The 23,397-nt window shown below is 42.7% G+C and overlaps 1 protein-coding gene and 1 non-coding gene across 5 annotated transcripts in view; one reads left to right on the forward strand and one right to left on the reverse strand.

The window, feature by feature from the left end:
• The window catches only part of GARNL3 (GTPase activating Rap/RanGAP domain like 3), a 164,890-nt gene that overhangs the window by 59,705 nt on the left and 81,788 nt on the right, over positions 1-23,397 (forward strand). For all 4 annotated transcript variants that reach the window (XM_027556312.1, XM_027556314.1, XM_027556313.1 and 1 more), the window contains one exon: positions 15,435-15,509. In XM_027556312.1, the coding sequence (XP_027412113.1) occupies positions 15,435-15,509 (75 nt within the window). The remainder of the gene's footprint in view (positions 1-15,434; positions 15,510-23,397) is intronic.
• LOC113902005 lies at positions 8,807-8,913 on the reverse strand. The gene has a single exon (XR_003513652.1). It is a non-coding gene; the product is annotated as a U6 spliceosomal RNA (small nuclear RNA).

Here is a 23,397-nt window from a genome sequence, read left to right on the forward strand (position 1 = left end):
GTGACAGTTTAGTTTATTTTCTTTCTTGGTAACTTTTCCTATCTTGATCTTTCTCAGACTTTCTTCTTTTATTTTTAAAATGTTTCCCATAGTTTCTCTATGTCTTCTCAGCAATTTTGCCTAAAACATTGCATCTTTGTGATTCTTCGACCCAGGTCTTATGTCATGGATGAATATTTTCTTCAGATGTAAATTTGTTTATTTCTCATTTTCCCTCTTGAAATAGTAAGGAAGGTCTTTTTCTCTGTCCTCTATCACTGCCTTTTCTTTCTCATTATTTTATATTTTGTTCCTCTTCATTCTGGGAAGGCATCTCAAATGATAAACATATTGCTATGTCTGTTTTGTACAATAAACATTTTGCTTTCCTCCTCCAATGAGGATTTTTAATTTTGATCCTACATTTGCATTTTTTGGTCCTCATTTATCTTGCCCACTTCCACAACCTTTACCCACTTATTGTAAAAATTGTCCTCTGTCTTACTGAGGACAACAGCTGCTTTTTAAATCTTTTATTTTGGTTTCATAGTAAAAAATGATGTGCTTCTTTTTTTCAGTTTTCAGGATCATATGTAGCATTACTTTAAATAACTCCCATGTTTGTGATTTTTTTTCCTTTTTATAATACAGAATCTTGAGAAAAACACAAAGAGTTATTCAGACTTTTTATTGTCAACAGACAAAATGTACAACTGACCCTGAGCTCTCGTCCTTTTGGGTCCCGCAGCTTTTCTGAACCAAACTTCTGGATGGCTGGTGGTTATTCAAAGCTCCCTGATCACTGTCCAGGGTCTAGTTGGTGTTTCTCTAGTAAAGCTCTGCTGGAAAGGGATAGGATGTCCTCCATGCTTGGCTTTTTGCTTCTCTGAACCGGTGGCTCTAGAATTTATACATATAGCCAGGACTTAGAGGGCTATGGGTAGCAGTCTGGTTGGAAGAGGAATATTAATGTTTGCCTAGCTCTTTACATAAACTTGAGAAGACACCATCTGTGTAAAGAATTGGTTGGAGATTACCAAGGTGAAATCCCCTCATACCCAACCACACTTTGGTGTGACCACTTGCTTGGCATATTGACAAAACTGTGTCCCCCAGGGTGCTCTGCTACCAGGACCCTTCCTGTCTCTCTCCCTGCCTATGGCCCTTCACTTATGAAGACTGCATTTTCTATCTTTTTATCTGTTTATTTGGTTGTACTGTGTCTTAGTTGCAGTACTCGAGATCTTTGATCTTTAGCTGCAGCACACAGGATCTTTAGTTGTGGCATGTGGGATCTAGTTCCCTGACCAGGGATGGAACTTGGCCCCCTGCATTTGGAGCACAGATTCTTATCCACTGGACCACCAGGGACGTCCTAAGGCTGCATTTTCTAACATTGACTTTGTCTCTCTCCCTGCCCCCATCTTACCGGATGTTTTCTTAGAGAGGAAAAAGAGGTGCTGAAGTGGCTAGAGCTACCTTAAAATGCAGTGCTCATGCAGTAGAAAGATGACTTCCAGTGTTTTATTGTTATTCTTTATATAGATCCAGGGTTTCTTAGCCCAAAGGAGATGGGGAAGAGAAAATAAATTGCCATCCAGCTTTCTGTGATGACCAGAGATTTGTTCTGTTTCAGCTAACAAAGTCAGTGACCAAATAGGTTTCCCAGTTATTCTCCATTGGCCATAGAATAGGTAAAAAATGTCCTAATATTCTGGCCATAGGTTGGGAAATCAGTCTCAGATTCATGAATTGTCATCTTTTGTGCTGAATCTTCCCAAATATTTTACTGGGAATTTGAGTATCAGAGACTGCTAGTCAGATATTATTTTAATGAAGAAGCCAAGATGGATAGATATACTTCGAGATGAAAGGTTAGAGTAGAATACTTGTGCTGACTTACCTCAGATTTCTCAATAGAACAGGTGGAAAAGTCACTGCTTAGAAGAAAATGTGTTTCTGGAGTGATGACTTGGTGATTGCTAAGTCAGGACCAAGATGGGAGATATAATGGGAAGTAAAAAAGAAATGGGTAAAAGAACTGGAGAGTGGTAGTGAGGATCTAGCCATGGTCAAGGAGCATGAGCTTGTCGTAGTCCTAGCCACATGGAAATTTGTTTCTTTGAACAGAGAAGGAGAGAGTGAGAGTTTACTTAGTAGGGGGTGATTTGAGAGCTGGGATTTGACTCAGGGGATTGTAAATGCAGTGTTGACGTGAATAACCATAGATCCCCAGCTAACATGTATACCAGAGAGAGCCAGAGTGGGTTTATGTCAGGTACTATGATGACAACACTCTACTAGTGTGGGTGAGACTGGGTTTGGGGTCTTGGGAATGGATGCCAAAGTCATGAAGTCAAGTGAGGTCATTAGATTTGAGAAAGCAGAAGGGTGCGAGCTCAAGACATCAGAGAGATCACTGTGATGGATATAGAGTTTGCTGAGGATGGTGGCCAGAGATGTGGATGATAAGTCTGAGCCCAGATCCAGGACCCTGCTGGTTCTTCAGTCAACGTTTATCGTCCTAGTTGGAGACTCTTCTAACTGATTTGGGTACTCTGACATGCACCCTGGTGCTCAGCACTCCAGCCACCCAACCTCCCAAGTCTTTTCCCCGCCCCTTTGCACGGGCAGAATAGGATGAAGGAAAGAGTGGGAGGAAGAGAACACCTGCTCTGACCTCTCCCTGCAGGCAGTGGAAGTGACCAAGAGTCACCAGGAGAAGGAATCCAGTCAGGGGATGGCTGTTTCCACCCATGTTCAGGCGTTATCTCCCCACCTTTTTTTGATGCAAACATTTTGAATCTATTTCTTCCCTTCTGAGTATTTCTAAGTCAGGTGTGTGTGTGTGTGTGTGTGTGTGTGTGTGTGTGTGTACATGTCTGATTTGCATATGCAGATGGTCTGCTTGACCAGTATTGGTAGTTTTTAAAATCTGCTTATGTTGGAAATCATTTCTTAAAGGTCCTATACATCTTCTAGAATAAATTGCATTATAGTGGGACTTCCCTGGTGGTCCAGTGGTTAAGACTGCGCTCCCAGTGCAAGGGGCCCAGTTCTATCCCTGATCAGGGAACTAGATCCCACATGCCACAACTAGAGTTTGCATGCCAAACTGAAAAGATCCCGAGCGCCACAACTAAAACCCGTCACAGCCTAGCAAATAAATAAGTACATATTTTAAAAATAAATAAATAAATTGCATGATAGCATTGAGACCTTCAGCTCCCCCAGGCAGTTATCCCTGCAGCATCTGACCTCCCCGTGTGCTCCGTACTTTCTTCTGTGCCGTGGCATTTAACCAGGTTGTGTGTGATTTATCTGTTTACGTGTGTGTATCTGTCTCTCCCACTAGGCTCTGTGCTCCTCTAGGGTACAGATCATGTTGCATTTGTCTTTATAAATCCAGCAGTTAGTACAGGCCTGGGGAAATAGGTTCTCAATAATGTTGGAAGAGCGACAAACATTTAAACAGACTTTCCAAGAGTTTAAATGCAGCATTGAAATGTTTTACTCATACTAGCAATAATCAGGGCCTTTTATATTAATCATTACCATACATGTTATTAAAATACATGTTGTTATAACATGATTGAACACATCCTATGTTCAGGCACTATTCTAGGATCATTCCATGTTTTATATTATTGAATTCTCTCCCCAAACCTAGAAGTGGCTACAGTCATTGTCTTCATTTTATTTTTTGTCCTCATTTTAGAGATAAGGAAAATGAAATTTAGGGAGGAAAAATCAAGTGATTTGCCCAAGGTCACGCAGCTAGTAAGTGTGGAACTGAACCTGATAAGTTGGGTGCTAAAATCCACACTTGTAACCACTCATGTCAAAGAAAGGAGTTGGGGATGGGGGATAGAAATCTGAAATCTTATTTTTAAAGATATAACTTACATAAATGTTAAAAGATCTTTCCCTAGATTAAAATACTGTTTCTGTGACTTATATATACCTGAATGTCAAGTACCCAGTGTGTGATAAGCAGAATCACAGGGAATCCTAGCACTTCTGTAGGTGTGGAAACAGACACCAGCCCAAAGAAACAAAGCAATTCAGTGGAGAGAAGAGCCTTATGTTTCTGAAATTTTATGTATTTGTATTAATTTAGGAAATATTCTCATCTAATTGCCTCTAATATTAAGCTAATAATACTTTTATTTATGGTACTTAATGAATACCTCTTTATTATTCCTGTTTTTAATTTTTTCTTTTACGTTAGTTTGTTGAATCATACAGATGGTTATAAGTGCTTGGAGATTACTTTTTACCAGAAATAAAACATCTAAGATATTAAACACTGTTTAGTGTTCAATGAATCAGTTTGGCTGAGATTGAAACAAAGCCTCTACTGCAGATACTAAATTACATGAATTTCCACCATTTTTAGTGTACTCAGCTAGCTGAAGGTGATTCAGCCTGAGAAACTGAATTGATCTTGGTCACCCTGAGTTGCATCAAGGTCCAGCATGTCACACAGTCCTGTCCATTAGAACTTTCCACGACTGTGGAAATTTGTCATTTGCTCTGTCCAGTGTAGCCACCACCTGGGGCTGCTGAACAGTTGAAATATGGACAGTGCCACAGAGGAACTGAGTGGTTTTTACTTTATCTTAATTAATTTAAAATTAGATCTGAATGGGGCTAGTGGTCCCAGTACTGGCCAGTGCAGGATCTCTAAAGGAATCCCTTGCAGGGCTGGGCAGAGCCTAACTGATGATTTGCTTTTTCCCTTTTCTCTCTTAGGCTCAGTGCTCCCCAGCACTGAGCCTTTGGTGTATGTGGTGTATGACCAGATTAGAGACGTTAGACAAAACAAAGTAAAATAACATAAAGAGCTTGTCTTTTCTTCTTAACATTACTGATGTTGAATATTTGTTAAGGGACTTCCCTGACCCTTGGTGGGTTAAGTCAGTGGTTAAGACTTCGCCTTCCAACGCAGGGGGTGAGGGTTCGATCCCTTGTCAGAGGGCTATGACTTCACGTCTCATGGCCAAAAAAAAAAAAACAAAACACCAACAAACAAACCAAAACAGAAACAGTATTGTAAAACATTCAAAAAAATTGTCCGCATTAAAAAAATACATATATATGTACATTAATACATTTCCCTGAACTTGTGTACCAAAACAAATACAAAAGAACTCTGCTATTTGCTTCTTCTCCAGGGAAACTGCATTACTATGAGTGAGGGTATGGCTGGCAGGTGAGGACAGGACCCTTCCCCTCCTCAAAGGCTCTCTGAGCCAGGGCTGCCTCTTTGGGGCAGACAACCTCTTCAGTTCTATAGTTGCTACTATATTCAGGTTTCTTTCTCCTTTTTCAAATAATCTTCTTTATATGTATTTTCCTAGAAATTTTCCATTTCACTGAAGTTTTTGGTAATATTTGCATAGTCTCATATTGTATTCTCTCACATCTTAAAAAAATCTCTTTTCTTTTTAGCAATTATATTTTATTTATCAATCCATATATTTGTGTTTTTCTTTGCTTTTTATTTTATTGAAATATAGTGGATTTACATTATTGTGTTAGTTTCAGGTGTACAGCAAAGTGATTCAGTTATGTGTATTCAGTTCAGTCGATCAGTCGTGCCCAGCTCTTTGTGACCCCATGGACTGCAGTACACCAGGCTTCCCTGTCCATCACCAACTCCCGAAGCCTACTCAAACTCATGTCCATCGGGTTGGTGATGCTATCCAACCATCTCATCCTCTGTTGTCCCCTTCTCCCGCCTTCAATCATTCCCAGCATCAGGGTCTTTTCCAATGAGTTGGTTCTTAGCATCAGGTGACCAAAGTATTGGAATTTCAGCTTCAGCATCAGTCCTTCCAATGAACATTCAGGACTGATTTCCTTTAGGATTGACTGGTTTGATCGCCTTGCAGTCCAAAGGACTCTCAAGAATCTTCTCCAACACCACAGTTCAAAAGCATCAATTCTTTGGCACTCACCTTTCTTTATAGTCCAACTCTCACATCCATACATGACTACTGGAAAAACCATAGCTTTGACTAGATGGACCTTTGCTGGTAAAGTAATGTCTCTGCTTTTTAATATTCTATCTAGGTTGATCATAGCTTTTCTTCCAAGGAGCAAGCATCTTTTAATTTCATGGCTGCAGTCACCATCTGCAGTGATTTTGGAGTCCCCAAAAATAAAAGTCTCTCACTGTTTTCATTGTTTCCCCATCTATTTACCATGAAGTGATGGACTGGATGTTATGATCTTAGTTTTCTGAATGTTGAGTTTTAAGCCAACTTTTTCACTCTTCTCTTTCACTTTCATCAAGAAGTCCTTTAGTTTTTCTTCACTTTCTGCCATAAGGGTGGTGTCATCTGCATATCTGAGGTTTTTGATATTTCTCCCACCAATCTTGATTCCAGCTTATGATTCATCCAGCCTGGAATTTTGCCTGATGTACTCTGCATTTAAGTTAAATAAGCAGGGTGACAATATACAGCCTTGACGTACTCCTTCCCTGATTTGGAGTCAGTCTGTTGTTCCATGTCCAGTTCTAACTGCTGCTTCTTGACCTGCATACAGATTTCTCAGGAGGTAGGTCAGGTGGTCTGGTATTCCCATCTCTTTCAGAATTTTCCACAGTTTGTTGTGATCCACACAGTCACAGGATTTGGCAAAGTCAATAAAGCAGTAAATGTTTTTCCAGAATTCTCTTTGCTTTTTCAGTGATCCGACTGATGTTGGCAATTTGATCTCTGGTTCTTATGCCTTTTCTAAATCCATCTTGAACATCTGGAAGTTCACAGTTCATGTACTGTTGAAGCCTGACTTGGAGAATTTTGAGCATTACTTTCCTAGCATGTGAGATAAATTCAACCGTGTGGTAGTTTGAGCATTCTTTGTCATTGCTTTTCTTTGGGATTGGAATGAAAACGGACCTTTTCCAGTCCTGTGGCCACTGCTGAGTTTTCCAGATTTGCTGGCATATTGAGTGCAGCACTTTCACAGCATCACCTTTTAGGATTTGAAATAGCTCAACTGGAATTCCATCACTTCCACTAGCTTTGTTCGTAGTGATGCTTCCTAAGGCCCACTTAACTTCACATTCTAGGATGTCTGGCTCTAGGTGACTGGTCACACCATCATGGTCATCTGGGTACTGAAGATCATTTTTGTACAGTTCTTCTGTGTATTCCTGCCACCTCTTCTTAATATCTTCTGCTTCTGTTAGGTCCATACTATTTCTGTCCTTTATTGTGCTCATCTTTACATGAAATATTCCCTTGATATTTCTAATCCTTTTGAAGAGATCTCTAGTCTTTCCCATTCTGTTGTTTTCCTCTATTTCTTTGCATTGATCACTGAGGAAGGCTTTTTATCTCTCCTTGCTATTCTTTGGAACTCTGCATTCAGATGGGTGTATCTTTCCTTTTCTTCTGCCTTTACCTTCTCTTCTTTTCTCAGATATTTGTAAGGCCTTGTCAGACAACCATCTTGCCTTTTTTCATTTCTTTTTCTTTGGGATGGAATTGATCATTGCCTCTTGTACAGTGTCATGAACCTCCATCCATAGTTCTTCAGGCACTCTATCAGATCTAGTCCCTTAAGTCTATTTCTCACTTCCACTGTATAATCATAAGGGATTTGATTTAGGTCATACCAGAATGGTCTAGTGATTTTCCCTACTTTCTTCAATTTAAGTCTGAATTTGGTAATAAGGAGTTCATGATATGAGCCACAGTCAGCTTCTGGTCTTGTTTTTGCTAACTATATAGAGCTTCTCCCCATCTTTGGCTACAAAGAATATAATCAGTCTGATTTCTATACTGACCATCTGTTGATGTCCATGTGTAGAGTCGTCTCTTGTGTTGTTGGAAGAGGGTGTGTGCTATGACCAGTTTGTTCTCTTGGCAAAACTCTGTTAGCCTTTGACCTGCTTCATTTTGTACTCCGAGGCCAAATTTGCCAGTTACTCCAGGTATCTCTTGACTTACTACTTTTGCTTTCCAGTCCCCTATAATGAAGAGAACATCTCTTTTGGGTGTTAGTTCTAGATCTTGTAGGTCTTCATAGAATTGTTCAACTTCAGCTTCTCCAGCATTACTGGTCAGGGCATAGACTTGGATTACTGTGATATTGAATGGTTTGCCTTGGAAACGAACAGAGATCATTCTGTCATTTTTGAGACTGCATCCAAGTACTGCATTTCGGACTCTTTTGTTGACTATGATGGCTACTCCATTTCTTCTAAGGGATTCTTGCCCACAGTAGCAGATATAATGGTCATCTGAGTTAAATTCACACATTGCAGTCCATTTTAGTTCACTGATTCCTAAAATGTTGATGTTCACTCTTGTCATCTCCTGTTTGACCGCTTCCAATTTGCTTTGATTCACAGACCTAACGTATTATGTATATATATATTTATGTATATATTTTTTTCATATTATTTTCCATTATAGATTATTATAAGATTTTGAACATAGTTTCCTGTGCTATACAGTAAATATTTGTTGTTTCTCTGTTTTATGTACAGTAGTGTGTATCTGGGAGAGGGCAATGGCACCCCACTCCAGTACTCTTGCCTGGAAAATCCCATGGACGGAGGAGCCTGGTAGGCTGCTGTCCATGGGGTCGCTAGGAGTTGGACGCGACTGGGCAACTTCACTTTTGCTTTTCACTTTCGTGCATTGGAGAAGGAAATGGCAACCCACTCCAGTGTTCTTGCGTGGAGAAACCCAGGGACAGGGGAGCCTGGTGGGCTGCCGTCTATGGGGTTGCACAGAGTCTGGACACGACTGAAGCGACTCAGCAGCAGCAGTGTGTATCTGTTAATCACAAAGTCTGAATTTATAAAGATATGGAATGCTTCACAAATTTGCATGTCATCCTTACTCAGGGGCCATGCTAATCTTCTCTGTACTGTTCCAATTTTAGTATATGTGCTCCCAAAGTGAGCACTCTTTGCTTTTCAGGATCAGGCTTCCTGGCCTGATGTGTTTATTGATTCTACTGTCTTTCTAAATCTGTAATTTCTGCTCTGATCTTTTATTGATTCCTTGCCCCTGTTTCCCCTGGGTGTATCTCATTGTTCTTTTTGTGTCTTCTAGAAGTTAATGCTGTAGTTTATTGTTTTTATTCTTTCTTGTTTAACAATGAAATCATTTAGAAATATGAATTTTCCTGTAAATACAGCATCTCTCCCATTATCTGTTTTGGTAGGTACTGTTCTTATTGTTGATGTCTGGATAGTGTCCTATCTTAGTTTTCCTACTTGACCCAAGAGTTTTTTCAGATGTATGCTTTAAAATTCCCTTTCCGTATCCTTTTGACACTGATTTCTCATTTAGTTGCACTGTACTAAAAAATCATCTGTACAGTTTCTATTGTCGAATTTATTCATGCTTGTTTTCTATCCAGTATTTGGTCAGTTTTTACAGCTTTAATAGACGCCCTTAAAAGGTATGTCTTTTCTGTTTGTACCTTGATAAATTCTGTATATGTCTACTAAATCACGCTTATTCATTTTATTATTTGATTTCTCTGTAATTTCTTACTAGTTTTGCTTTGACCTATCAGAGAAAAATATACTAAATCCCCTATTATAATTATAACTTTAGAAACTCCATCTATTTATAATAGTTTTGTCTTAGAATGAGTGTCTATAATTATTATATGTTGGGAGTGAGTAGATCTCTTTACCCATGTATCATTACTTTTAAAATTAGATACTTTTCTCCTAAGTTCTACCTTCTGATTTTATTATTCTCTCACCATTTTCCCCACAACTTACCATGAATACTTATTACTTTGCCTTTCTTTTTCATAATTTATTGTCTTATTGTATTGTTCTATTTTGTTGCTTCTCGCAGCGAATTGGGTTTCATTTATATTCCCAACCCTTGAGTCTTTTCCTTTACCAGGGAGAGTAACCTGCTATTTATTGTAGTGTCTGTGCTGTTTCTCTAATGACCTCTAGGAGGAGTTCCAGTCGCCTTGTTATCCACGTCCTCATTTTACCCCTCTACCTCATTCCATCCTTCAGGAGTTTGGATTTTTATTGGATTGATCCAATAAAAAACATCTTAATGGTCACTGAACTGGTCAGCAGAGCACTTGCAAAGGTCAGAGCATGCTTGGGAATGTCCTTTTTGGACCTTTCTCCCAAAGAATAACAAAGAGCCAGATATATTCCTGTGTGAGGAGACTGGCCAGCTCCCTCCTCTCTGCTGGCCTCCGAGGGGCGAGACCTCAGGCTGCCTGCTCTCTGCTTTGTGTCAGAACCTCTCAGGCTGTTCTGCAGCAAATAAAGGCGTTCTCTAGTTGTGGTCTAGCTCACTAGTAGGGGACCTTACCAGAGAGAGTTGGTCTAGGTAATGATTTAGTTAGTCTTGTGTTGTCTACCCAAAGACCATCTTAATAACACCTGGGTCCATTATTCCTTGCATTTTCCTCCCAGGTATGTTCTCTGTGCTTTTGCTAATCATTTTTCTCTGTTTATCTCAAACTGATATTCTAATTTACTTTTGGGGGGGGCATTTTCTTCTCAGTATCTAATTTTGAATTCACTGTAGTCCCTGTGAGATGCGGTTTCCATTTCCGAATTCAGAAACTGTGCTTTACATCTGAAAGCTGATCACAGATCGTTTCATATTCATAGATCAAGTATCCTCCCAAATTATTACAATTAGCTATGGCCTCAAATTTCCTTTGCTTTTTGTAGTTAATATATTTTCTAGAACATGTGTTTGTATACCTCAGATCAGTTTCCACATTTTAAATTATGGACTTGTCATAGGTTTAATTATTTTTTTCTTTGTTGTTCCTTGATGGTTTAGAATATCAAAATGCAGTTAAAAACAAGCATATTTATCTGTCACAACTAGCCAAGCATTTTAAGTTGTCAGATGCCTCTGTCCCACATAGTCAGGCTTGGAATGAACCCTCTGTCTTCAGTGTGGGCTTGGAGATCTCTCTGGTTTCACCATTGAGGTTTAACCATGGAGATGGAAAGAGCACATGGCAGGGGGCACCCCCTCTCTAAAGGGCTGGGATTCCTGCATGCCTCTGAGACTTTGACCCTCCTGCAAGTGGGGAGATGAAGTCAGATGGCCACCTTGAGGGAAATGTAGTCTAGCTATGTGTCTGGCTACAATTCCGTTACTGTGGAAGATGGTGAGAATGGATTTTGGTGGCAGCCAGAACTCTGTACCACGTGGAGAGACTCGGGGGAGGCTCCTTGGTTGTGCAGTACTGGACATTTAGATGGGTTCTGGTAGATGTTGTGTCATTCCGAAGTCCAATCTCCTTCCAACAAATGGAAGAGTTTATAGATTTTTAAGTTTTAACTGGCCGGATCAGAGGCTTATGAGGAGTAATAGAAGGATAACTACTGAGGGAAACAGCTTCTCTGTCATATTAAAAGGATTTATTTTTCCCCTGCGGTGTTATTTTTTTCAACCTCTCATTCACTAGAGCACTGTCCCCTTTCATGTCAGCTGCTGGACCAGTCCCCATCCGCACCAGCCTCCACGGCACCCTTGGCTTTTTTAGCCAGCTACCCGAGCCCGCTGTGCGGTGGGGGATGGGTGGCAGGGCAGGGGAGCTCTGGGGCTGCCATTCCATGTGCCAGCAAGAGTCACTTCCCCAGTGGGACTGGTAGGTCCCCTTCTCACCTGCTGCCTGAACACCTGCCCTCACGGCAGATAGGCCTTGGCAGTGTGAGCTCAGCAGCGTCAGTCCGACCTGCCGAGTTGGACTGTTGCTACTCAGGCTGCCTTTCCCTTGCACAGCCTTGTGATTTGGTCTGTCCTTCCCTTTGGTCTTTCTTTCATGACAGACTGGGTAGAATCTCTTTGAAATCGTGTATGTGAGTAACGAACTTTCTTTGGTTTCCGGGACTGGAAGTGCTCTTGCCACCAGTCTTCTATCCCTTTGGTCATTTCCATAGCATTTGGCATTCATCTATTGATGGGTTTCCTGTGTAATAAATATTTATTATCAGTACTGTGTCAGGCAATGAGCATAGCTCTGGGGATACAGCGGTGAGAAAATAGTCTTCCTGAGTTTCTCAGAGGGAGTGAGGAGAGACAGGCATGAATCTGGTAATGGCACAAAAGAACGTCAACCAGGACCCTGAGCACCCCCTGAGCCTTGCTGGGGGCGTTTTCGTGGGCATTGAAGTCAGGGAAGGGGTCTGAGAAGTGGGGACTGTGGTGGAATTGAAGGATGAGGAGTTCACGAGGGGAAGGTGGGAGAGGAGGACCTTCTAAGTGAGGGGTTCCCGTGCGTGTTTGTCCTCTGGTGGGAAAGAAGGGGCTGCCAGGATGGAGCTGGGATCACGGGGCAATCAGATTTGTAGATGCCAAAATCCCTGCTCTTTGGTATGAAGTGTGGTTTGGAGAAAAGCGATGGTGGGGGATATTCAGGCCAGTTAGGAGGTGGTTGCAGTCACCCAAGGGAGAGATGACAGCAAGCTTATGGCGATGGTTGGTGGTAGGGAGAGTGACGGTGATAGCGTTAAATGTGTTAGATGGAGGCGGAAGTTCAGGGTCTTCAAGAATTTTGTGATGATTGTTCAGAGGGAGCTGAATTCTTTCTAACCATCAAATCATTCAATATTTCCTCCCTTTCTTCTTCTTGAACCTGTCAATCAAGATGAGCAATAAGCTTCTTGTTCTAATCTCAGCCAAGGAAAAGGTCATCATAGCCTGTGCCCGGCAGTGTCTGGAATATAGTCCACCACTCTTTACATTTGTTATGCGAATGAATGAGTGAATCAGTGAATGATGATCAGCCCTTCTCCCAAGCTTCTGAGTCCCTGATGAGACTCGCTGCTAGAGTGAGGAGTATGTCTACCAACCTCTAATGCAAGGATGTGTGCATCACCCTCTCTCTTTATATACCAGTGGCAGACGTTAGTAATTGATTGCGGCTCTCTCCTCTTGCCAAGGCTTCCCTTGTGGCTCAGCTGGTAAAAAATCTGCCCACAATGCAGGAGACCTGGGTTCGAGAAGATCCCCTGGAGAAGGGAAAGGCTACCCACTCCTGTATTCTGGCCTGGAGAATTCCATGGATTGTATAGTCCATGGGGTCACAAAGAGTCGGACATGACTGAGCGACTTTCACTTTCTCTTGCCAAATCCAGATGTGACCTCAGAGTGTGCAGAAAGCTGTTAAGCTCACTTACTGTTTATTACAGCAAAAGATTAAAATCAGCCAAGGAAACAAACGCATGGGACAGAGCCTGGAGAGTCCAAATGCAGGTCTTCCAGCTGTCCTCTCCCATGGTGTCATGGTCAGCATCAACACCTCCTGGCAACCGTGTGTGATCTACACGTGGAGTAGTGACAACCAGGGAAGCCCATCTCAGTCTTGGTATCCAGAGGTAGATCTGATACCGAGAGACCCAACGCCCCCACCATACTCTCTCGTGTGGCTCAGTAGTCACCAGAGAACAGACAGTCATGTAGGACATTCCCAGGGCTTAGAGATCACCTCCCAGGAGCCGAGAATAAAGGTCAGAACAAAGGTATTGCTCTCTTTAAAATAAAAAAAAAAAGTATTTATTTATCTGGCTATGTTGAGTCTTAGCTGCAGCACATGGGATCTTCATTGCAGCATGCGGAATCTTTCATTGTGGCACACGGGCTTCTCTGTCTAGTTTTGGCCCTTGGATTCCTCGGTGTGCAGATCTGTAGTTTGCAGCACCTGGGCTTAGTTGCCCCGAGGCACATGGGATCTTAGTTCCCTAAGCAGGGATCAGACTCGAGTCTCCTGTATTGGAAGGTGGATTCTTAACCACTAGACCACCAGGGAAACCCCCAGACCTCTCTCTGGGTAAATTAAATTCTTTACTACAAAGCCTCTATTGCCCATTTTCAGTTTATCAACAGTGTAATGATCAGATAACATCAAAGCTAAACATATACATAAATCTTCTTCATGTTTTTTTTTAAAGTTATTTTGCAGGATATAGGTTAAGTATAAAAACTGTACCTTATTATGGACATTCCATGGAGGATGGTTAAGTAGGGTAGAGGTCAGGGGAGAACAGGCTTCTGGAATCTGACTGCCTGTGTTCACACTGCCTGCCTACCACAGACTAAATGTAATCTTGCCTAGTTATTTTAACCTTCCTCTGCCTCAGCTTCCTCACTTATAAATGAGAATGACAGAATCTACTTTGTATTATTTTATGAGACTCAAATATTAAGGCCAGAGGAATATATGGTACATAGTAGCTCTCAGTAAATATTATATTCTATTATTTTTGTATTTATCATGGGAAAAGTATATCAGTCATTTTCAAACAAACAGGTTTCCTTGAAGATAAGTGAAAAATTTCCACATATTTTCACACCTTCATGTCTCTTAAACACAAGTTAGAACATGAGATAATCATTCTTAAGAAACCTTGTATCTTTTCACTGAGTGAGTCTTGCATTAGAGTGGTGAGAAGTGCCCCTCTGGGCAAGCATGTTCTAATGGGTCTGGGATATGGAAATCGTTGGCAGATCTTTGCTGCAAATTTGTGGGAAGATTTTAAAAGTTGAAAAAAAGACATGTCATTCTCTCAAGTTGCTACTGAGAAATTCAGACAATTTAGGAGAAAGTAAGTTAAATCTTGAGTCAGTGATTTGAGGAATGATGCCCAAGGCCTGATTTCCTCTTAACTCCTGGGCTTCCCTGATGACTCAGTGGTAAAGAATCTGCCTGCAATGCAGGAGACACAGGAGACGCAGGTTCTAGCCTTGGTTCTAGCCAGGGAAAATCCCCTGGTGCAGGACATGGCAACCCACTCCAGTATTCTTGCCTGGAGAAAATCCCCGTGGACTAAGGAGTCTGGTGGGATACTGTCCATGGGGTCGCAAAGAGTCGGACAGGACTGAAGCGACTGAACACAAGCATGTCTCTTTCTGGCTTCGAGCTCCTTGAATGAAGACTATTTGCAAGAATCACATTGCTGGAGCTAAAATACAGTCTGCCTGCTTTGGAAAGGGCTAATTGGCCTTTTGGAAACTGAAACTGAATGAAGCACAAGAGCTGTCTGTGATGTTAGTAGAGCCTTGAGTTTCTGCCAGCCATTAATTGTTTTTTAGGCTTTCCTGTGAAGGCAGATGAACTTGAGACTTGGCTTTCCCTTTTGCCATCTGTGAGCTGCACTTGTCCGCCTATGACGCTTATTAAGGTTGATTTTCAGGGAGCGTCCTTTCAGTGCTTTTCCATGTTGGAATATGTTCAAATTTAGATTTGATGCTCTTACTGTCCACTCTCGTGGGCTAGGTGTTCCTCACTCTTCAGCTTCCTAAAGACTATGGGGCCACCTGTGTGAGAACGTGATTGACAGCTTCCGAGAGACGGTCAGTTTCCAGGTTGGGCCCTCCAGCTCTTGCCGGATCTGACTTACTTCTAGGCAGATACAGACAGATGGAAGGGGCGTTGCAAACAGCTTCCTAACTGAGTCCTCTTTTGTTCCCCAGCTTATTTCCAGTGATGCCGATGGAGCCATCCAAAGGGCCGGAAGGTTTCGAGTGGAAAACGGCTCTTCAGATGAGGTAAGGAGGCCTGTACATCACTGAGCACCTGATCATGGCACCTGAGATACAGCTGTGAGCAGCCTGTGATCCTCATTTCCACAGAAGACCTGCCTGAGGGGAGCCCGGGAAGGGTCAGTAGGGCTCTTCAGAGCTTTGCTGGAAGGGAAAGTACCATTGTTCTTTATATGGAAGGTGCTATTAATAGGGTGAAGGTACCCTTTGATAGATCTGTAATAAAGCCAGGGAGACACAGGAAGATGGTCTGCCAGAATGGGGCCAAAGACAAATTCACATAATCCTTTGTGAACGGTCCCCGGAACCCTAGCTCTTCCCTTTCCTGGACTGGTCAGCTTGGCACTGCCATGTGAACAATGCCGAGGTCCAGGAGAGAGAGGCAGAATGACTGTGATTACAAAACGTTATCTTTATTCAGAGGACAGCAGGAAAGGAGACCGTCCCTGTCTGCCACTGCCTGAGGCCCTAGCCTTCTTCCTAGGCTCTGCTGGTCATCCGTGCCATAGGCCACAGGGCCTTGCCTCACTGGCCTTTCTCTGTTAAAACTTCCATTGCCAAACTCCCCTGGTGGTCCAGTAAAGAATCCACCTGCCAATGCTGGAGACCCGGGTTCCATCCCTGGTCTGGGAAGATCCCACATGCCTAGGAGCAACTAAGTCCATGTGCCACAACTACTTGAGACCACCCATGCTCTGCAACAAGAGAAGCCACTTCAATGAGAGGCCTGTGCAGAGCCATGAAGAGTGGCCCCTGCTTGCCGCAGCTAGAGAAAGCCCACGTTCAGCATCAGAGACCCAGCACAGCCATAAATAAATAAATCTTCCACTGTCTGCTCCATCCCTAAATGCCTACCCCCAGAACTGCAGAGTGCTAAGCCCCCCAGCTTTTTCTTCTTTGCTGCCTCTCTGAGAGGTAGCCCACTGCAGTGCTTCAGCAGCCCCAGCTTTGGCATCAGGCAGGCCTGGGTTCACATGCCAGCTCCCCCATCTCCTAGTTGTGTGACCCTTCTGAGCCCATATTCTTCATCTGGGAGAAGGAAACAGTCTTGGGATTGTTGAGAGGATTCAGCGAGCTGAGCTTGTAAAGCCATTAGCACTCTGCCCGGTATACAGTGAGAGTTCGGTGAGTGAGAGCTGTAATAGTAATCATGGTTGTTGTCGATCCCACAGATAGTGCTGGGTGGCCAGCCTTGCCCTCCTGACTGCCTCCTTAATCATGTTCTTGGTGATGGGCTATGAATTTAACTTGAAAGTCACAGCATTCAGTAAGTTGTTGCTCATCTTCACCTTTGCCTTATCTTAGCAAAGCCCTTCACCCAGACGTGGTAACTTGCCTTTGCTGGGAGGCAGAAGGGGTAGTCCCCACTTGGGCTAAACCCCTGAGTAGCTGCCCACATACTTCTTGTCCAGAATGATGTCAGCTGACCTGCATAGAAGAAAGAACTCCCAGGGAAATTTGCTTCTGAAACTTGGAAACAGCCATCGCCTGGTGGTCCTGCTCGTGAGACAAGACAGTCCTATCCTCACAGAGTCAAGCCACCAAGGGTGTCCCAGGAGCTAAGTCGGGAGAAGAAGCCTCAAGTGCTCTTTATCCAGTGCTCAGAAATCTACTGGCCACCACACCGAGTATCTACTTGGAGAACTTAAGTCCCAGAAAACCCAGAGGTTACTATACCACAGCACATCTTTCTGCTTCCAACATTTTACAGAACTTCAGCCCAGCCTGAAATGAACAAACTGCATTGGCTTGTCCCATCAGACATAAACACATCTTTGGCCCCAAGAGAGGAAATGGCAACCCACTCCAGTGTTCTTGCCTGGAGAATCCCAGGGACTGGGGAGCCTGGTGGGCTGCCATCTATGGGGTTGCACAGAGTCAGACACGACTGAAGTGACTTAGCAGCAGCAGCAGCAGCAAGACCAGTGTCTAGAGGAAATCCATACCTCCCCAGAAAGACCTAAATGGAGCCTTCATGTGGTCCTAAGATCACCACATACTTTGGTTATCAAACACTCCTCACCTGGCCCTGTCTCTTGGCCATGCCTCACACCAGAGGACAAGGTCAGGGACTGCAACTCACCTATGGTGGATCATGGGCAGCAGTAGTTCTAGAGTCAGGCTGCTTGGGTTCAAATCCTGCCCCACAATTCACCAGTAGTACAGCCTTGGGTGGTTCACTTAACATCCTTGAAACCATTTGGTGGAGTTACTGATTTAATAAATCCTTGTCGTCTGTTGTGTTTAAAACACAGTCCCGTCTCGGATTGCTTCTATGGGAAATACGATACCAAGGCTCAGCTATTGTCTTACGTTTTGTTTCCACCAAAGCCATGAGCGTGAGTGCTCTGTTGGAGCCCCTTGGCTGGTTTTATATGGCCACAGGCCAGCCCTCCTGTAATTTGCAGCTCCATCCTGTATCACCTGGGTGGTTTAAAAAGTCTCAAGCTGGTCTTCAGTTAAAAGCGCTGGACAGTGCTAGCACCCTGCCTGATAAAAGATCATGGAGGAACCTGAGACTCAGAGGGAAACAAACCTGCAGGCTCTGAGTTTGTTAAAGCAGTTAGTGCTTTAAAAGGCTCAGTACAGCTGTCTGAAGTTTTTCAAGCCAGTGAACAAAAATTACAAAGCAATTTCATTATTGAGTTATTTTCCTCTTATTATTACAATTTAAGAGTTCTTGATACAGTATGGATACTAGGGCTTTATCAGATATGATTTGCCAAAATTTCCTCTCATTCTCTAGGTTGTCTTTTCACTCTCTTGATTGTATCCTTTGAAACATAAAAGTGTCTTAATTTGATAACATCTAGTTCATCTATTTTTTGTATTGTTGCTTGTGCTTTTCCTGTTGTATCTAAGAAACCATTGCCTATTCTAAGGTTTTTTTGGTCACTTTTTATAGTTTGCTCTTCCCTTCAGTTAATGTCAAATTTGTTTTTTATTTCTTTAAACATAGTATAATGGTTTTATTATCTATGGCTGATAATTCCCATATGTGAGGTTTTTGGTGACCTTCTGTCTGTTAGACTTTTCTCCTGGCACACGCTCATGGTGTACTATTTCTCTTTGTGCTTGGCTGCTGGAGAATCCCAGGGACGGGAGCCTGGTGGGCTGCCGTCTATGGGGTCGCACAGAGTCAGACACGACTGAAGCGACGCAGCAGCAGCAGCAGCAGCAGCCTCATTGTGTGCTGTTTGTTGTTCTTGAAGATGACTTTTTAGGAATAATGGAAGGTGTAGGATGAGTTGCCCCTTGGTAGAGCGTGTGATACTGCAATTTAATAATAAGAAATATATCATTTGGTCCTTGAGCTTCTTCCTGGCACAGAGCTCCTGAAACCCTTGGGATTTTCTAGTGAGGGTGATCGTGATGTCTTTAGGAAAGCCCCTAAGTTTCCTAAGGATGGGGGCTGGTCACTAGAGCCAGCCACGTGATTAGAGGGTTAGAACTTTCAGTTCAACCCCAACCTTCTGGGAGGGCAGAGGGGCTGGAGATTGAGCTGAATCGCCCATGACTAATACTTTAATCAATTGTGCCTATGTGACGCAGCCTCCATAAAACTCCAAAAAGACAGGGTTTGGAGAGCTTGCGGATGCATGAACAATGGAGATTCCAGAAGAGGTGCACACTTGGAGAGCATGGGCGCTTCACACCTGCCCACATCCACATACCTTGTCCTGTGTGTCTCTTCTATCTGGCGGCTCCTGAGTTATGTTCTTTTATAATAAACCAGCAATCTAGGTAGTACAGTGTTTCTCTGAGGTCTGTGCTCTAACAAATTAATCAAACCCAAGGGGAGATTTGTCAGAACCTTCAACCTACAGCCAGTTAATCAGAAGCACAGGTGACAACCGGGATCTGCAATTTGCATGTGAAGTTGCAGAGAAGAAGCAGTCTTGTGGGACTGATCCCTTAACCTTCGGGATCCGACCCTATCTCTAGGCAGACAGTGTCAGAATTGAGTTGAATTACAACTGGTAAAGAATCTGCCTGCAATGTGGGAGACCTGGGTTCGATTCCTGGGTTGAGAAGATCCCCTGGAGAAGGGAAAGGCTACCCACTCCAGTATTCTGGCCTGGAGAATTCCATGGACTTATGTATAGCCCATGGGTTCACAAAGAGTAGGACACGACTGAGCAACTTTCACTTTCACAAACAACCCAGGCCATGTGGGGAAAAACCACATATTAGAATCACTCTCAGAATCAGAGGAAGGGTTTGCTTTTGCTTTTGCCAGACACCTTGAAACTAAATTCCCAGCTCGAGACTTTTAAGCCACCCAAGTAATACAGAATGGAGCTGCAGGTTTACATGAAGGCTGGCTTGTGGTCTCAGTACCTCAGAGACACTCCACTCAGCACAGTGGCAGCCTTCCTTGAAGTCTTTGGGAAAGAGGTGGTCCTTTCTGGTTCACTCTTTTTTAAAAAATGGTTCTTTTTTAAAAATATGTATTTGTTTATTTGGCTACATCCCCTAAGACTTGCTGTCCACTGTTGTCGACTCCATCACAGACTCTTGGCACATCAGCACAGTCCGTGGACCATACCTTCCTGCTCCAGAGTTCAGCTAAGCCCATCCCCCACCCAAGGCATGAATCCCTGTGACAGCTTTGTGAACAGTCAGCTCATCTGTCCCTGCCTGAATATATACTATCTCCAGGAATGGAAACTTGATCTCTCCTTGATAGGTTTTTGTTCTCTCTGGATACCAATCAGTTCTGACACCAACTGAGTCGAGTCTCCTACAGTTCAGTTCAATTCTAACCCTGACAACCCAGAGCTAGCATCAGACTTCATGGGCTTCAGGCTCAGTTCCACCAGCTGCCCTCACTTTAGACACCGGTGTCAAGTATTGGGTCCCCACACATCCGTTTGACTTGACTACTAAGTCAGAGGTTCCCATAACCCCTCTCCTCATGTTCAGTAATTCACTGAAGTGACTCTCAGAACTCAGGAAAGCACTTTACTTACCATACTCATTCATTAGAAAGGATACAACTCGGGAACAGCCAAACGAGAGAGATTCAGAGGGCAGGGGATCGAGGGTGGGGCATAGAGCTCCTGTCCCTCTTTGAGTCCACCATCATCCCAGCACCTTGATGTCACACCAACCCAGAAACTCACTTAGGTGTAGTTGATTAAATCATTGGCCATTGTTGATTAACTCGATCTCCAGCCCTTCTCCCCTCCCCAAAGTTTGCAGCGTAGGGCTGAAAGTTCCAAGCTTCTAATCAAGCTTGGTCTTTCGAGCTGCCAGCCCCATCCTGAAGCTAGCTGGGTGCCCACCAAGAGTTGCCTCATTTGGACAAAAGATGCCCATGTCACCTTTATTACTCAGGAAGTTCCAAGGGCTTTAGGAGCTCTGTGCCAGGAACCAAAGACCAAATATATGTTTCCCATCGCACCACAACTCTAAAGTTCATTACGTTTTTCGGCATCTCTCTTTGCTAGAAAGTTCTTTCTACTGAACAGCATCCATCCGTCTTTATTTTCCACTCAGAGTTTCTATTTATGGTTTCTGGAGCCTGTAGTGTAAGGCTGAGCCTTCTTCCACATGACAGGCTTTCCAGCATTCCAGGACATCTGCTGTTTTTCTCCTAAGACGTGGACTCAGTTCTACTTATCATCACCCTTGCCACTGCTCCTTGACACATGTGAGGAGCATGTTAATGGATCTTTTAGGGGAAAGTGCTCAGGAATGATCAGCTAGCTCCGGGATCGCCCCACACTGCCACAGAGGCTGACTCCTTCTCTTCCTTGCTATGCACACGCTCCTCTTTTCACGAAGCCTGAGGACTCATTAGGCACCTACAGTATACTAACCCCACCCCTACCCCACCCCAGTCTTTTCCATGTGTGCTGTTATTTCACTGTGAGGCAACTTCATGCTGCAGTGGAGATGTATTGGAGTCAAACAAACCTGGGTTCAGACCTCAGCTCCGCCACTTACCAGATAAGGATTCAAGGTTGCTGAGCCTCCATCTCCTACTGGATAAAAAAAAGAGAGAGAGAATTGCTACTTTATAGCACCTGGCCTTCTCCACCATGTACTTGTGTAATTTGTGTTTGTACCTAAGTGTAGGATTTTACAGTTGTCCAGGCTGAATTTAATCTTATTCATGTGTCCCATAATTGCTAATTATCAAATTTTTTTTGACATCTTGATCTGTCATCTGTTAGCCAATAGGCTTACCCCCCTGAGAATCTTGTATTACCTTCAGATGTGCTTATCCTGCCATCTGCGTACTCATTCAGGTTATTAATTAAAATGAATTTGACCCTCGGGTAGATCACTGGAGACCTCCCTTACAGCTCACTTGTGTGTAGCAATTAGTATATGATGAATCAGGGGGACAGTCTTTCAGCTTTTTACAGTTATCTTCCTTAGCACGGGAATGGTTCTCTTACACACTGCTGTTGTTTGTCACTAAGTCATGTCAGACTCTTTTGGGACCCAGTGGACTGTAGCTTACCAGGCTCCTCTGTCCATGGGATTACACACTGTTGGGGGACATGTAAATGAGTACAATCCTTTGGGAAGGCAATTAGTAATTATTAAAGATACATATACTGAAACTTCCCTGGTGGTCCAGTGATTAAAACTCTGCACTGTCAATGCAGTGGGTGTGAATTGGATCCCTGGTTGGGGAATTGGGATCCCACATGCCACATAGCATGGCCAAAATATAAAAGAAAAAAAAGAAAAAGAAAAAATTCATATGCCATTTGGTCAGCAGTTCTACTGCTAGGATGTGCATTGAAGCTTTGTTTTAAAATAGGAAAAAAATAACCAGGAAACAACCTCAGTTTCCATCAGTAGAGGAATGATTTTGAAAATCATGATACATTTATACAATGGAATGCTTAGTAGCTGTTAGAATGAAGTAGCGGTAAATGTAATACCGTAGGAAAACGTTCACCATACAGCACTAGACTTAAAGGCAAACTCCAGAATGGTTTGTTTGATATCCCATTTCCTTAAAAACAAACAAAAAAGGTAAGCATGCTTGCCAATATGCAAGAAAATTTCTAAAGGGACACCTTAGAATTTAATAGTAATTGCTTCTGGAGTGGAAATGGGAGGTCAGGAAAGAAGTTAGAGGACCTTAACTTTCTACTTTAGGCCCTTTTATGTTTACATAGGTTTTGCATCTATACTCAACTGAAGTGTTTAATTTTTTTAAAAAGCTATGTAATCATTAAAAAGAACAAGGTAGATCTGTAGGTACTGACAAGAATCTAAGATTTTTTCTTAGTGAAAGAAGTTTCAGTGTAGTATCTATAATCCTGCCCCACTTATGAAAGTGGGTTATGTGTGTCTATGTTCATATGTATGTATGTGAATGTGTGTGCATACGTATAAACACATTTTTGTAAATGCATAAAAGGACCTGAGACTATCCAAACCAATCCGATGACATGGTTATTATAGGCAAAGAAAGTAGATTAGGACATGGGGGTTGGGAGAAAGAAAGGATTTTAATTTCATGTGATTTCACTTTCTTCAACCAGCTTATATTTATATTTGCAAGTTGACATTTTTTAGTTTATTATTTTAAAGATCCATCTTTTTATTGCCAGTGTTCTTTTGCAATTTAGCCTAGAAAGTGAGGGCAAGTCAGTTTTAAAACATTTGCTCATTAATTAAACTCACTCTAGAAAGAACTCTGAAAAATGACAGGCATCACATGAAACTGTGGCTCTCATTTGTAGTCGGAGTGCTTGTGTTATGTGGACTCCCTGCTTAAAGTCAAATATTAGAGAGCATTCAGATAAAATGGGTGTATTACACATGGATTTTTATTAAGTTCTCCTCACAGTATCTTGGCCATATACAGTCATCTTCCTTCACATCCCACAAGTATATGTGGTTAAGCAAAACAAAACAAGGA

This window comes from Bos indicus x Bos taurus, chromosome 11, assembly GCF_003369695.1.
Source record: "Bos indicus x Bos taurus breed Angus x Brahman F1 hybrid chromosome 11, Bos_hybrid_MaternalHap_v2.0, whole genome shotgun sequence".
NCBI lineage: Eukaryota > Metazoa > Chordata > Mammalia > Artiodactyla > Bovidae > Bos > Bos indicus x Bos taurus.